The 15,055-nt window shown below is 49.3% G+C and overlaps 1 protein-coding gene across 1 annotated transcript; it reads right to left on the reverse strand.

Annotated features, from left to right (window-relative positions):
- Positions 1-938: 938 nt before the first annotated feature.
- Positions 939-13,703, reverse strand: LOC133360478 (tripartite motif-containing protein 14-like). The gene is made up of 6 exons (XM_061579230.1): positions 13,018-13,703; positions 11,895-11,990; positions 11,054-11,287; positions 8,634-8,656; positions 7,384-7,778; positions 939-5,282 (listed from the first exon to the last, which is right to left on the reverse strand). Exons 1-6 carry the CDS (start codon positions 13,429-13,431, stop codon positions 4,678-4,680), a joined length of 1,767 nt encoding a protein of 588 aa, XP_061435214.1. The 5' UTR covers positions 13,432-13,703; the 3' UTR covers positions 939-4,677.
- Between the last annotated feature and the right edge of the window lie 1,352 nt (positions 13,704-15,055).

Here is a 15,055-nt window from a genome sequence, read left to right on the forward strand (position 1 = left end):
CTGCTCCCCCTCCCCTCCTCCACCCCTCCTCATCCCTCCTCATCTACCCCTTCATCCCCCTCCTCCCCCCTCCTCTCCCACCTCCCCCCTCCTCTTCCACTCCTCCTCCCTCCACCCCCTCCTTCCACCTCCTCCTCCACCACATCCTCCTCCTTCCACCTCCTCCTCCACCCCCTCCTCGCCTCCAGCCCACGCACTCGCTGGCCCCGAGGTTGACCGACGGGGAGAGTGGCCACTCGCCTTGTGCGAGGGAGTGTTTTTGTGAGTACTCCACTGCGTATGGGGGGCCACTATGGGGAGCGGTGGCGCAACGGTTAGGGGCCGTCCATAAATGACGTCACGCACCTAGGGGGGGGGGGGGGAGCCACATTTGTGACGATGTGTGACGAGGGGGGGGGTTGTGAAATGTGACGCCACATCAAAATGCGCAACTTTAAATAAATATAGACAAAACGTTCTACGTAATTAAATTGACTTTTTAATAAATGTTTTCTCCTACAACATCAGAGTGGAGCGCCATATTAAATAGGCACTACAATGACAGAGCTTTGTGACGTCATATTTGAGGGGGGGGTCTGACTTATTGTGACGCCGTGTGACGTGGGGGGGGGGGGGTCAAATTCGTCCAAAATCGCGTGACGTCATTTATGGACGGTCCCTTATGAAATATACGTCATTGTTCTTTGTTTTAGTGATAAGGGAATAAATACCCAAGTCGCTTGCTCTAAAGTAAAGTAACCTGAGTGTATATTGAGTTTGTTCCCTTCCTAGCCGAGCTGTCTCAACACTTAGTAAATTATAAAATAATTAAAACATTTCTCTGTACCAATGCATTTACTTTGCATTATTGTATCGACACAGAGTCTATAACTCGAGAGCCTCTCAAATGCAGTACACCAAGAAGGTGGGAGTTCAGTAAGTTTATTGACACACTCGGATCTCTCCGTCTGAAAGTTCATCAACAGCGTGGCCCTGTCCTGCCATCTGGTGGGAAGTGTCGGAACCAAAACCTCAACACGTCCAATAACACCGCCGTGGCCTTCAAATGAAAACGAAATAATATTTTTTAACTTTTTTTTAAACACGCTTTAATGAAATGTACCGTACTAGTAATGGAAGAACTCCACAACTCCAGGAAGTGGCCCCGAAGCTTGCCATAACGTCAGGGATCGTGGCCAATTACAGCCAACGTCAGTTGACCGTGGACAATTAGACCCAAGCCGAAACATAACATAAAACATAATGTTTTAAAATATATTGTTTTATTTTTAATGATAGAATATAATATTGCTATCGGTATGACATACGTATACCAAGTTTGCAGTCGATACCACATTGGGAAGTGGGTTAAAATTGAGTTACAAGATTTGAGGATACAACGACAACAACAGACAGAGTGAGTTAAATAAAAGCGTGTAAAAACGTAATATAAAATAGGCGACGTTTCGGGCAATGATCCTTCGTCATAGCACTTCAATAAACGGGCCAGTAGAGAGACAGAGTGGTTGATAACGAGTCGGAGACTCCATTTGCTCACACTGTGGGGCCTGATGAGAATTGCAGTCGACAACATGACTTATGACACCAGCTTGTTTAAATAGGTGTACGGAGAGTCACACTCACAGGAGCTATTGAGATACAGACGAACCCCTTTAAAAAAAATAACGTGGCTACGTTTTGGGCAGATGTTTGATGTAGGATATTAAAATGCGTCTTGTTCAATGTTTGTTACATAATGTGTGTGGGGAGCGGTGATGTAGCGGTTAGCTGCGCTACGAACCCGGCGACCCGAGTTTGATTCCCGCTCACGGTCAACACCAGTGGACGATTATTTGAACCCGTCCTGGGCCTCCCCTAGGTCGACTCAGCTGTGTAAACATCGCCACTGGGGAGACAAAGGCGGCTGTCCGTGGTGCTGGTCACCCACTCCCTTGTGTGCCGTGCCGACTTTCATAGGTGCTCGCTAACAGCACTTGCTCCAACAGTCTGTGAAGGCTATGTGGGGGGGGGGGGGGGGGGGTCTTTGATATGAGAATCGGCTGCTGTTATGATTGAGAGTTTGGGCTGGCTTCTGGACCGAGGTATTGAGTTGCGGTTTTGTGACGTAGGGGGGGGAGGTCTCTGATCGCTATTGTGACGTAGAGGGGGGTCTTTGATCGCTATTGTGACGTAGGGGGTGAGTCTTTGATCGCTATTGTGACGTAGAGGGGGGGCGGTCTCTGATCGCTATTGCAGAGACAGCAATTTGCCCTTCTGAAGAGGACTTTTGAAATAAAATGTTGCCGTTTCCATACCTGTCAACCCCTTATCAGTGCCCCACCATATTACAGTGCCCCACCTTATTACAGACCAATTCAGACCTTATTGGTCACCCAGTGACCCTTATACATCTCAACTTTCATCTTACTAAGTCCCATGTTGAGTCTATGGGCAGTGTTGAGTCTGTGGTGTAGTGTTGAGTCTATGGTACAATGTTGAGTCTATGGAGCAGTGTTAAGTCTATGGTGCAATGTTGAGTCTATGGGCAGTGCTGAGTCTATGGTGCAGTGTTGAGTCTATGGTGCAGTGTTGAGTCTATGGTGCAATGCAGGGGCGGTTTCTTCATTAGGGCGATTGGGCGACGCACCACCAATGTCATTCAACCACAGAGTCACGCTAGCCGTCACTGTGCCTCTGGATATAGTCCAATCAGCGTCATGTCACGTTCTGTGGAGTACCGCCTCTTTTTGGGCGATTTCACTCCGGCTGAGAATCGCCCCGAGTGGCCCCATAGACTTACATTGAAAGATGTTTTTTTTCGAACGGGGGCGCTCCAATGCATTCTTTATGGCTTCCAGGAGGGCATGCACTAACGTGCTTACGTCATCATACGTGCTAACGTCATCATACGTAAGCACGTTTCATCCAACAATATAATTTATCGCCACCTAGTGGAATCTTTAATAAAATAAACGAGTGTTGAGTGGTTTGTTTTAATAGTGAGTATAGAAACAAACAAGATGTATTGTAAGAGTCACTTTATTTTTCATTAATATTAAAGAAGTGAAGTTGCCTTTTCATGCTTAAGCTGTTAATTTATCCATTGCATGGGTGGACCTTATCCTTATCAATCATCCAGACATTTGCCCCCCCTGAGAGATTTTGCAGGAGCCGCCACTGGTGCAATGTTGAGTCTATGGTGTAGTTTTGAGTCTATGGTGCAATGTTGAGTCTATGGTGCAGTGCTGAGTCTATGGTGCAGTGTTGAGTCTATGGTGCAGTGTTGAGTCTACGGGCAGTGTTGAGTCTACAGGGCAGTGTTGATTCTATGGTGCAGTGTTGAGTCTACGGCAGATGTCGTAACCGGGTACCCGATACCCGTACCCTACCCGATACCCGGCTACCCGTACCCGGCCTAGTACGGGTAGCCGTTTGCGACCCTGGTGCGGCCGGGTACGGGTAGGCCGTGAGTCACTTGTGAGTAACCGTTTGTCACTCATTTCGGGTAGGGAAGGGGTACCCATTTGCGACCCTGGTGCGGCCGGGTACGGGTAAGGAATCAAAACCCGTTTGCGACCTCTGCAGGGCAGTGTTGAGTCATGGTGCAGTGTTGAGTCATGGTGCGGTGTTGAGTCTATGGTGCAGTGTTGAGTCTACGGGCAGTGCTGCTCAACGTAAAGGGTAATTTTATTCCAGCGGAAGGTTGCAAGAGTAATGCGTGCACCAGTCGAAGTCAGGGGAGCACCACGGCTCTTTATTTGCCTCGCGAGCGCTCACGCGAAACACGCCCCCCTCACTCCGATTCCCGCCGAGAAGCGCCCCAATCGCCCCGCCCCTTCCGGTGATGTCACACCCCCCCCCCCCCCTTTTCGAGGCGTCTCCTACCTGTCGTCCCGCCTTCTCTTTCCTTTCGCTCGTGACGTCATCCTCTCATGGGAACCTCCCCCCTCACGTAAGTATCAGTGCGGTATCTCAAGTAAGTACAGTGATACCTCGGTTCACGAACTCAATTCGTGAACTGACTCTGGTCGCGAACCGAATTGGTCGTGAACCGAGGCACATTTTCCCATAGGGTTCAATGTAAATCCGGTTAATCCGTTCTGACCTTTTTTTTTTGTTTTTGAAGCACAAAAATATGAAACAAATTACAATACACATTAGTACTGTACAGTATAGTAATGTATAAAGAGAGAACACTAACCTTGCTTGAGATGACATCAGTAAGCACTCAAACGGGTGAACTGTACAATACAGTAAGTACAGTATTGTACAGTAGTACAGTACAGTACTGTATGTGCTAAAAAGCACACCAAAAAGCAAAAAGTCTTTGAAAGTGTCTTCACAGTACTCACAGTACTTCTTTCTGTGTCTCTTCTTCTCTCCACGATCTTCCTACAGGAAGTCACGACCATGCGACAGCCTGGAAATAGCATTAAAATGGCCGCGGCTCCTGTTCGTGAACCGAAGCGGAGTTCGTGAACCGGAGCATATTCGTGAACCGAGGTATCACTGTATTACTACACAAGGAAGGAAGGAAAAATACAACGGGACAATTTGCTCCGTTCCCTATTCCTATTTCCCCTATCGATATCTGCCCTTGCGTACCTTAGTCAAGTGATGCGTTGTATTGTTGCAGAGGCAGAGAGAGAAAGATGGGGGCACGAACACAAAAAACCCCTCCGTACTCTACCGCGATTCTCACTTGAATTCAACAATCGACAGATTCCCACCGCCGACAAAACGTCCCTGGACGAGCTGCCCCTCGAGGCGGAAGGCGGGCAACAGGGGCTGAGCGAATGTGCAGCGGAACGCGTGGAGGGGCGCCATCGTATCGGCGCAGTGGAACGCGACGAGCCCGGCGTCCCAGTCCAGGTACACGCCGATCCTCCGCAGCGACCTCCCCGGCACTGGCCTCCCCGGCGCCAGCGCCGGTGTCGCCGCGACGCCGTCGTGCAACGCCACGATCCTCTCGCCGTGCTTCTCCAGGCACCACGAGATATCGTTCATCCCGAGGCGGCACGCGGGCCCGCTGCCCTTCCTCGCGATGGACGCGTACGAGACGCCGACGCGGCACGCGCGGCCCGCGGACGCCACGTCCACCTCCCAGTAGTGGCGGCCCGACGAGTAGGCGTCGGAGCAGAGCACCTGCTCCCACTCGTCGAAGCGAGCGGAGTTGTCGCGGCTCAGCAGGCGCCTCAGCATGACGTTGGTCTCCTTGGCCGCCAGCGTCACCGTCTTGAGGTCTCCGGAGATGCGGAGTTCGCTGTGAGCCGAGCTTTGATCCAGACTGGGCGATTTTCCATCTGCGAATTAATCAACGTTAATTTGTTGTCGTACTTTTAAAAAATATATATAATTTGAGTGACTTGCTTACCACTTTCTCTATGTGTCTGTGTGTACTGTGTTTGCTGTGGGAAGCAGTGGCATAGCGGTAAGCGCACTGCACTACGAACCTGACTACCCGAGTTCGATTCCCGCTCATGGCCAACACCAGTGACGATTTATTTGAACCGGTCTTGGGCCTCCCCTAGGTCGACTCAGCCCCAGATGAGAACCTGGCCAGGCGTGTTGCTGGCCACCCATCACCTGATGTGTCATAGGTGCTCGCTAACAGCACTTGCACCAAGAAGCCTGTTAAGGCTATAGGGGGAATCTTTTTCTTTGTTTGTGTTTGCTGTTGTTGTTATTCGCTGTCTTCCCCCCCCCCCCCGTGCCCCCATACTGGACATCTGCCTAAAAGAGCTTTACAGCTCATCGTATTCCTCCTACGGTTTAAATAAGGATGACGATTCTGATTAATTAGGAAGGCGCTGGGAGCTATGCACTTTTAAATATAAATGTGTGTTTAGTTTGTTGTCGTTCCCCTGCACCTCCAAATTAGCACGGTTGGCTACGTACGTTATGAAATAAATTCAAGATACATACGTACATTAATGACCCTGATAAGTGATCATAATTACATATGCCATACGTGTGTGTAGATATTTAGCTTTTTGAACAGCAATGCATCGTTGTTGTCTTTGTCACATGTAGCATGTAGGGGGAAACTGGAACATACAACTATAAACTAAACTATTTTTTAGTCTACCAGGTAAGGCCCACTGAGCTATGTAGCTCTTTTTCAGAAGCCACCTGGCTACCACAAATAATAGCTCTACGAAGTGGCATATCGAGATTTATAGCAGCAGCCAAATAATTTAAACACATGGCGTTGATTTTAAATGTGAAGGGAAAACCGGAGGACCTGAAGAGAAATCCATGCTACTACGGGGAGAGAAAGAGAGACGCAAACTCCAAATGTATAGCAGTCGTCGGGATCGAACCCACGTCATCCTGCATACCAGGCGAGGTAGTTAAAATCTCCTAGCCACAAGAGGTCAGACATGGTTGACAGACCCCTTATGCTACTTTCAAGGGCGTGAGACGATGCATGCAGCAACAACCTGCAATGGTTTGCTCGCACGACTTCTGGCAGAAGGGTCTCACACAAGAGGGAGATCTGGACGACTCCTCCAGATGGCGATTGGCCTACTCCTCCACGCTGGCAGGAATGGTCGAAGGATCTCCAGAGTATGAGTTCATTTCTGCCATGAGCAGCTAAAGTCAATGGGGTTTCGAGACCCAAATCAGGGCCAGGATTAAGTCCGTGCCCTTTAATCTTGAACAGAACAAGTGGCACCCGGTCAAGTCTGCTGTGGAGGTACCCTGGGACGTTTTTTTTTTCCCAGCCGTAATGATGTAGGCGTTTTAGCCGATGATTTAGGGTCTCCTACGGAGGTGACAACACTCGTATGAGCATGTATACTTTGAACAAATCTAATTGCGCTGTACAGGTATTCCCTCGTTAATATTCACGAACTTGGCTATCCGCAATCTTGGCTATCTGCTAATCGCATCTAGATCTATCTACATGACTGCTGGATCGAGAGAGAGGGAGAGAGAGAAAGAAAGTGATGAGAGATAAAGTGTAGTATCATCCTAATTTAAGGTAACTTCATTTATAAACTATGAATACTTGAATATGTATTTCTATTTAGGTTATCTTAATTATAACCATGTTTTGTGTTATTATGATAACTTTCAGATATTTAATAGTTATTTACTCATTTATTTAAGATAATTCCTTTTAAAAAGATATGTTTTCGAGAGGCCAATATTATTCTCAGCAACATGTGCTATTCATGACCATCTCCGGAACGTATCACTTCTCACAGCGAATATCAAGGTAACACTGTAGATACCAACACCAATTCTCGCCATTCGCCACTAAGTGACGGTGAAGTCACCATGGCGTTTGTGCCAGGCTATGTGCACGTTAAGGCCACGTGAAGTGTCGAACGCCTGCCGGCAGGAGGTCATGGGGTAGACCCAGGTGCCATGGGTCGAATTAATAAGATGACTTACATTTCTTAATCAGTTGAGTCCTGTTGAAGCAATCCGGCGTGACGTCTGACGGTCCATTCGCGCTGACCCTGGGCCCTGCTGCCGGCTGCACCACGTGGGGACCCTTCGGCCCTCTGGGCGGCAGCAGATCGGTCCGCTTGATCGGAACTCTCGGCGGGACGCTCGGCCGGTCTCCGTCATCGCCTGCGACGATCTTTGGAAGCGTTTGTGTTGGCGTTGGCGGCGGCGGCGTTGGTGGCGACAGGGAAGATAGTGGCAGGGAAGGCGCGGGCTTTGCGGAGCCCGTATAGACATCCAGTAGCTCGCCGAGCCTTTTCTCCAGAGGAGCGGCCATGGAAAACTGGGCCCTCGGCGCGGGGGAGGGCTCTGGCGGAGCTTTCGCCAGGGCGCCGAACCTTGCGTGGAAAAACGTGGCGCGGTGGTGGGTCACTAGCAGTGCAAGGAATATCCTAGTAGCAAAAGTAGCATGTGCTCCTTATCAGTGTCTTATTATATTAGTAGCAAAAGTATCAAATGCTATGGGCCCAGCACTTTCAAGCGCCCCGCGCTAAATGCTTTCAAGCTATCAATTCCGTACTCTTTTGTTCATTCGGTAAAGTCACGTAGGTAGAAAAATTAAATACAAAATAATATATCACGACGTTTCGATCGCAACACAAGTGGTCGTCCTCAGGTGGGAAACTTATCCAGCAGTGGAACAATTCTTCCTATTTTGTCCGCCTGAGGACGACCGCTTGTGTTGCGATCGAAACGTCGTGAGATATTACTTTTTTAGATTTTTTTTCTACCTACTTGACTTTACCGAAATAACCAAAGAGCATGGATTCCTGCAGTCACGAAACGCTTCAAATCAAGATACTATCAATTCCGGTTCAGTGATTCTGCACTTGCTGTATTACTATAGTACTATACCACTTTCAACTTGTATGAACGACTGGGTGTTTAAGGTTAGCGATTTGTCGTATTATCTGGCTGTATAGCAAATGGAAAAATACAATTGCTTTACTATGCAAGTAAAAAATTGTGTTTTAATATTTATGTGTTTTTATAACATATGCTACAGGCCCTGCACAAGTTTTATCCGGCGCTGGTCACTAGAACTGGAGTTTGGAAACTCACCCGGTTTAAACTAAACGATGTTGTGAAATGAGAATGATCAATTCCCTCTACCAATATCCCAGGGCCTACGGATGAATTGCTCGGGTTTATACAACATCTGCATGCCCATGACCTGCTATGTTTTACCTTACCTCTCTGAGTCTTGGGCGAACCTCTGGAATGTAAACAGTGTGAATGCACACACACACACAGGCACACGAACACGCACGTACACACAAAGCAATTAGCAAGGAGTGCGGGTTGTTTGCATCACAGTGGAGTTTCCACCACACGATTAGCGTCCACGGCAAGACGACGTACATCGGTTAACGGCCTGGTTGACACGAGACAGCTGATTGTTGACAAATTCCCAACGTATTATCCAGTTCATCTTCTTGGTTCTTTCGGTAAAGTCACGTAGAAGGGAAGTAATAAAATAATACAAATAAAACATAATAAAATAATATAATAATATAATAAAATAATATAATATAATAATATAATATTATAATATAATAATATAAAATAATATAATAATATAATAATCAACAACAGTATTATCCAGTTGTTGACTCATGCAGCCACACATTCACAGACTGTTGGGGCCAAGGCTGTTCGCGAGTAGCGGCACCTATGAAGGCCGACACGGCACACGAGGGGTGGATGGCCAACACCCCAGTAGCGATGTTTTACACACCACACCAGGTACTCATTTGAGGCTGAGTCGACCAAGGGGAGGCCCATGACCGGTTCAGATGATCGCTGTCACTAGTGTCGGTGGTGGTCTTGAGCGGAAATGGAACACGGGTAGCTGGGTTTGCAGCGCAGAGAGCAGTGCTACCCGCTACACTATCGCTCCCCAGACACACACACACAGACATACACACAGACACAAACACACACAGACACACACAACAACCGCCATTCGCCACTAAGGGGCGGTGACGTCACCACAGCGCTTGTGCCAGGCGATGTGCACGTTGAGGGCATGTGAATTGTTGAACGCCCGCTGGCAGGAGGTCACAGGGCAGACCCAGGTGCCAGGGGTCGACTGACTGAGATGACTGGCCGATACACCACCTGTGCTCCCTAATGTGCCAACTTGCTGTGCTTTAGCCACCCGGCGCTCCGCTCATTGTTGTGAGCGTCGCTCCTCTGCCCTCCGTTGTTGCTGGAGGGTGACTGCCTCCAACTGCCCAGGAGCATCCTTCACGACCCAGTCAACGTAGCCTTGCCTGCTGGAGGAGCTCACGAATGGGACTTTGTCCAGCTCTTTCAAGGATTTGTGAGCTCCTCACACAATCCAGCCTGGTATCATAGGCCTTGACCAGGTCAATAAAGCAGAGATGTAGATCTTGTTGGAATTCCCTACACCTCTGCTGTAGCGGACGGACAGAAAAAATGGCATCTGTGCAGGACCGCCCTTTTCTGAAACCTGAAACCACATTGGGGCTCCGCAGGCCTCTCCTCTGCGTGCCTAGCAAGGTGATGTTGAATAATCCTTGCCAGGACCTTCCCCGGCACACTGAGGAGTTAGATGCCCCTGTAGTTGTTACAGTCTGTGTGGTCCCCACACAGGCTGTAACAGCTACAGGGGGGACCGCCAGGGCATCCTTCCAATCCTGTGGAACCCGTCCAGTGGTCCAGACTGTTGTTATGATGTCATATAGGGTAGTCTGTGCACAAACGCCACCCTCCCTCAGCATTTCGCTTGGAGATCATCTCTGGCCGGTGCCTTTCCTGGTCTCAGACTCTGCAGCACCTTCAGTACTTCCTCAACCGATGGCACCTCAGCCAGCCACTCACAGGGAGTGGCTTCTAATATTTGAGGCACCGAAGCCTCAGCAGGGTCATCCCCACTTTGTTCCACAATGTTTTCTAGGCTGAAGGATTCTCCCTCCCCAGGACCTCACAGAGATGCTCAGCAAATCTGCACACCTGTTCCTGGGGGTCTGAGATTGGCTCACCGTTCTTTCCCCTAATGATGGTAATAGGTGTGGCGCTGCAAGTTAATTTTTTGATGGAGTTAAAGAGCGATTTGTGATCGTGGGCCATTGAGGCAGACTCCTCCCCAGCAACCCGCGACCACCACCCATCCTTGCAGCACCTCACAGTTCCCCAAACCTCCAAGCGAAGGCTGCGGTAAGCCGCCTCATTTTCTGACGTGGGATGCTGTAGACGATTAGAGTGGGCCTGTCGCTTTTTATCAGACAGCCTGAACACCTCCTCTGTCAGCCAGGGTCTCTGGGGAGGTCTGGACCGTGTACCTAAAGCAGCCATTGCAGCTGCATGAGGCACAGTCCTAAACCTCGCCCATTTCCCCTCAACATCAGGAGGAGTGGAGGACGATGCCAACCCCAGCCGCAAGCGATGATGAAATTCTTACTTTCAACTTTCATCAGCTAGCTGAAACCAGGCCACTATAGGTCTTGAATGGGGTCCTGGGTGTACACCCACTACCGGAGTGGAAGAATGGCAGGCACATTTTACATATGACAAGTCGATGGTCAGTGGGCAGATCAAACACACACACAGACACACACACACACTCACGTGCGTGGCCACTTGTTACCTGGAGAAAATCCACGGGATCCTCGGTGACCTCCAGGTCCTGGATTTTCCCGAGCGCCTCGCGGAGCTCGAGCTGAGCTGCCCGTCGCCTCTCGATCTCGCGGTGAACCCCCATCAGCTTCGAGGCGAGCTCGTCGTCCACAGCCGCCAACGCCGACTCCCGGTCCCCGGCGATGAGATCGAGGAGCTCCGCATATCGGCCACTCAGTCTCGACTTGGTGCCCGCCGCTCCGTCCTGGGGCCGGCAAAGGGCAATTGCGAAGAGTTGCGTTTTTTGTTGTTGTTTTTGAATGGCAACAAAACGATTGCGACGTTATAGTCCCAAGTGGCTCGTCACTAGTGTAGTGTGTAGCGTAGTGTGCAGTGTGTAGCGTAGTGTATAGTGTAGTGTGTAGTGTAGTGTGTAGCGTAGTGTATTGTGTAGCATAGTGTTGCGTAGTGTATAGCGGAGTGTGTAGCGTAGTGTAATAGTAGTGTATACTGTAGTGTGTAGCATAGTGTATAGTGTTGTGTGTAGTGTGTAGCACAGTGTATAGTGTAGTGTGAAGCATAGTGTAGTGTGTAGCTAATGTGTAGTGTAGCGTATAGTGTAATAGTAGTGTATAGTGTAGTGTGTAGCATAGTGTTTAGTGTAGTGTGTAGCGTAGTGTATAGTGTAGTGTATAATGTCATGTATAGTTTAGTATAGTGGAGTGTATAGTAGTATGTAGTAGTGTATAGTAGTGTATAGTGTATTGTAAATAGCATCTGAAAGCGCCACGCGATGCCGGTGACCGCCTTCGTTCGACGGCCTGGCCAAAAAGCCGCCAAGCTGATGAGATCGGCCAAAGCGAGGAGCTCACCTCCAACAGGCGGGTCGTCTGCTCGAGATCGGCGATGCCGGCGGTTATCGCCACGTCCTTCCCGCCCAGTGTCTCCTTGAGCGCGATCAGTTGGCTCTGCGGAAGCGCAGTCGCGTTCACCGTCGGCATTGCCGCTTGTCGCGAGCTTGGGCATCGCGCATTTGCCCACGGCTGCTCGTGCCGCTGTGTGTCTGCACGAAGCTAGTCTCTGTGGGTGGCTGTGGGTGTCTCTATGGATCTGGGTGTCTGTGGGCCTCTGTATATGTCTGTACGTATGTACGTTGAACGTCATTGGCACCATGGGTAGCCAGCCGTGCTAATCTGTGCATCTATGTGGGTGTTTATAGATGTCTCTGAAGCGTATCTATGGGTCTGAGTATCTGTGGGTCTTTGTGTGTCTACGTTGAACTTCTGTCGCACCGTGTGTAGCCAGCCATGCTAATATGTGGGTTTCTGTGGGTCTTTGTGGGTCTGGGTGTCTGTGGGTCTCTGTGTGTACAGTACGTTTAGCATCTTCGCCGATTGGAAACATTTAGGCTGGCCTGCCTACGATGCATCCTGGGTTTAACAAGGCTGGATTGTGTGAGGAGCTCACAAATCCTTGAAAGATATGGGCAAAGTCCCATCGGTGAGCTCCTCCGGCAGGCAAGGCTGCATTGGCAGGGTCATGTAGCCCGCATGCCCAGCCACCGCATGCCTAAACAGCTTTCGTTCGGCCGGATAGAGGGGGCTAAACGGGCGCGGCATGGGCTAGAGAAGAGATGGAATGATGTGGTACAGGAGGATGTGGAGCTGAGTGCAGGTTACGCTATGTTGTGTGTTGAGTTGATGTAATACATAGTGTTGCTCCCAAGACAACGTCTGCAACTCAGTTGGACTCGCTACACATTATTGACACTATACATTATTAACACCATACATTATTCACACTACATTATTAACGTACATTTGTTATGTTTACAGTGTAGTATTATCCGCCTCTTTTCCCCATTTAAAAAAAAACGACAGTCCCATAGAAGTGTTCACATTTCTTTTTGAAGCGCCCTGTGAATGAAAAAAAATAGCTTTTTGATTTGTTTGCGTTCGTTCGCTCGCTCGTCGTTCAATGCAAGTTTCAACTCACGCCCTTCGCCCGCCGCTCATCTCTCGCGGGCGCGATGTCGTGTCTGCTGTGCGCGCTCGTGCAGTCGACGCAGATCAACCGCCCGTCCGTCCTGCAGTAGAGACCCAGCGTCTGTCCGTGGCGCGGGCACCTCCCGGTCGTATCCTCCCTCGACTCCGCGCCGCCACCGCCGTCGCCCTCGGCCAGCTGCTCCAACACGTCGGCGATGACGATGTTCCTGCTCAGCGTGGGCATCGTGAAGTAGACCTTGCAGCAGAGAGGGCACGTGTAGCCACGGCCCTCTGACTGTGCTCGCCAGTGGCTCTCGATGCACGCCTTACAGTAGGTGTGGCCGCAGTCGAGGCTGGCCGGTTCGCGGAACGTGTCGAGGCACACGGCGCAGCGGAGTTTCAGGTCGACGGAGGACTCGGCCATGATCGGAGTCAACGAAGAGTCGCTTTGCTCCGTCGACACTTCCGACCTCCCCCCAAAAGCCTTTCACTATGAGAGGCGAGAAGAATCCGAGGAGAGGCGATAACACCAATGAAGGTTTCAATTTGAGAAGAGAAAACAAAGATTAATTAATCGCGCGCGCGTTAAAAACAATTAACAAACTTGAAAACGAACGGCGGGTGACTTCTGCACGTCCGACTGGGTCAAGCGAAATCATTGTTCCAGGAACTATACTTTGTGAGAGATCAGCACTTTAACAAAAAATATATATTAGGGGAAAAAACCCAGACATTCTAGTCGGACCGCATGCTTCGTTCGCGTCCCATAACCCAGCGGATATATATAAACACAAAGCTCCCCCGTGTAGCCTTAACAGACTGTTGGGGAAAGTGTTGTTAGCGAGCAGCACTAGTACAGCACTAACCGGTTGTGTGTTGGAGAGCAAATCCACAACATTCACAATCTGAGTACGGAGTACAATCACAATCTGTGCGTTACTCGTACAGCACAAACCGGTTGTGTGTTGGACAGCAAGTCCACAACATTGACAATCTGAGTACAATCACAATCTGTGCGTTACTCGTACAGCACAAACCGGTTCGATCGGATGCATTTACAATCTTGAGTAACGTGATTTGTTATCTTTGTTTGCATCGTTGGCGCATCTGTCACTCGTTCGTCAGTCAACCCGCGTGCTGCTCCACATTCCTCATCATTTCCACGGCACGGAGCTTACGAGCCTGGCCACCTGGGTTCGATTCCTGCTTAAACTAAACTATGTTTTATTTGAGCAGGTAAGGCCCACTGAGCTGCTATGGGCGGGTGGGGTGGCACGTACCCCCCCCCCCCCAATGATCCGATCGAAATCCCTCATTTCGATCGGATCATTGGGATTTATGAGTAATTAATCGGTATTTTGCAACCCCCACTGCCACTGTATAGCATATTATTACATGCCAGGGACTCTATGAGATGATATGACAATAGTCTGAGTCCATAATTGGCAATGAGTTAAAGGCAAAGCGGTTATAAGTGACTCACAGAATTGTGCACGGTTGCGTATACAGGACACGACTTCCCTGAAGGCATCAACAGCTTCAGCGAGCGCGATGCCGATCACACGACGCGGTTTGAATTCGACCCTCAATAGATGGCCGCGACATCGTCGCACACGCATCGTATAAAAAGCAAGGGACAAGTCCATACTTACTAACAACTCCTTACTTACTAACAACTCCCTACTTACTAACAAGTCCTTACTTACTAACAACTCCCTACTTACTAACAACTCCTTACTTACTAACGTCTTACTTACTAACGAGTCCCTACTTACTAACAACTCCTTACTTACTAACAAGTCCTTACTTACTAACAACTCCTTACTTACTAACAACTCCCTACTTACTAACAACTCCTTACTTACTAACCTCTTACTTACTAACAAGTCCCTACTTACTAACAACTCCTTACTTACTAACAAGTCCTTACTTACTAACAAGTCCTTACCCACTAACAACTCCTTACTCACTAACAACTCGTTACTAACAAGTCCCTACCTGCTAACAACTCCTTATTTACTGGCAACTCTTTACTTACTAACAACGCC

This window comes from Lethenteron reissneri, chromosome 69 (assembly GCF_015708825.2).
Source record: "Lethenteron reissneri isolate LAM-NWPU_2019-01 chromosome 69, ASM1570882v1, whole genome shotgun sequence".
NCBI lineage: Eukaryota > Metazoa > Chordata > Hyperoartia > Petromyzontiformes > Petromyzontidae > Lethenteron > Lethenteron reissneri.

Excerpts from the sequence above, each read along its gene's own strand:
- LOC133360478 (XM_061579230.1), bottom strand. The coding sequence starts at position 13,431 with ATGGCCGAGTCCTCCGTCGACCTGAAACTCCGCTGCGCCGTGTGCCTC. Across the intron at positions 11,991-13,017 it reads ATGAGCGGCGGGCGAAGGGC|AGCCAACTGATCGCGCTCAA; the intron begins GTGAGTTGAAAC and ends GCGCTTCCGCAG. Across the intron at positions 11,288-11,894 it reads AGACGACCCGCCTGTTGGAG|GACGGAGCGGCGGGCACCAA; the intron begins GTGAGCTCCTCG and ends TGCCGGCCCCAG.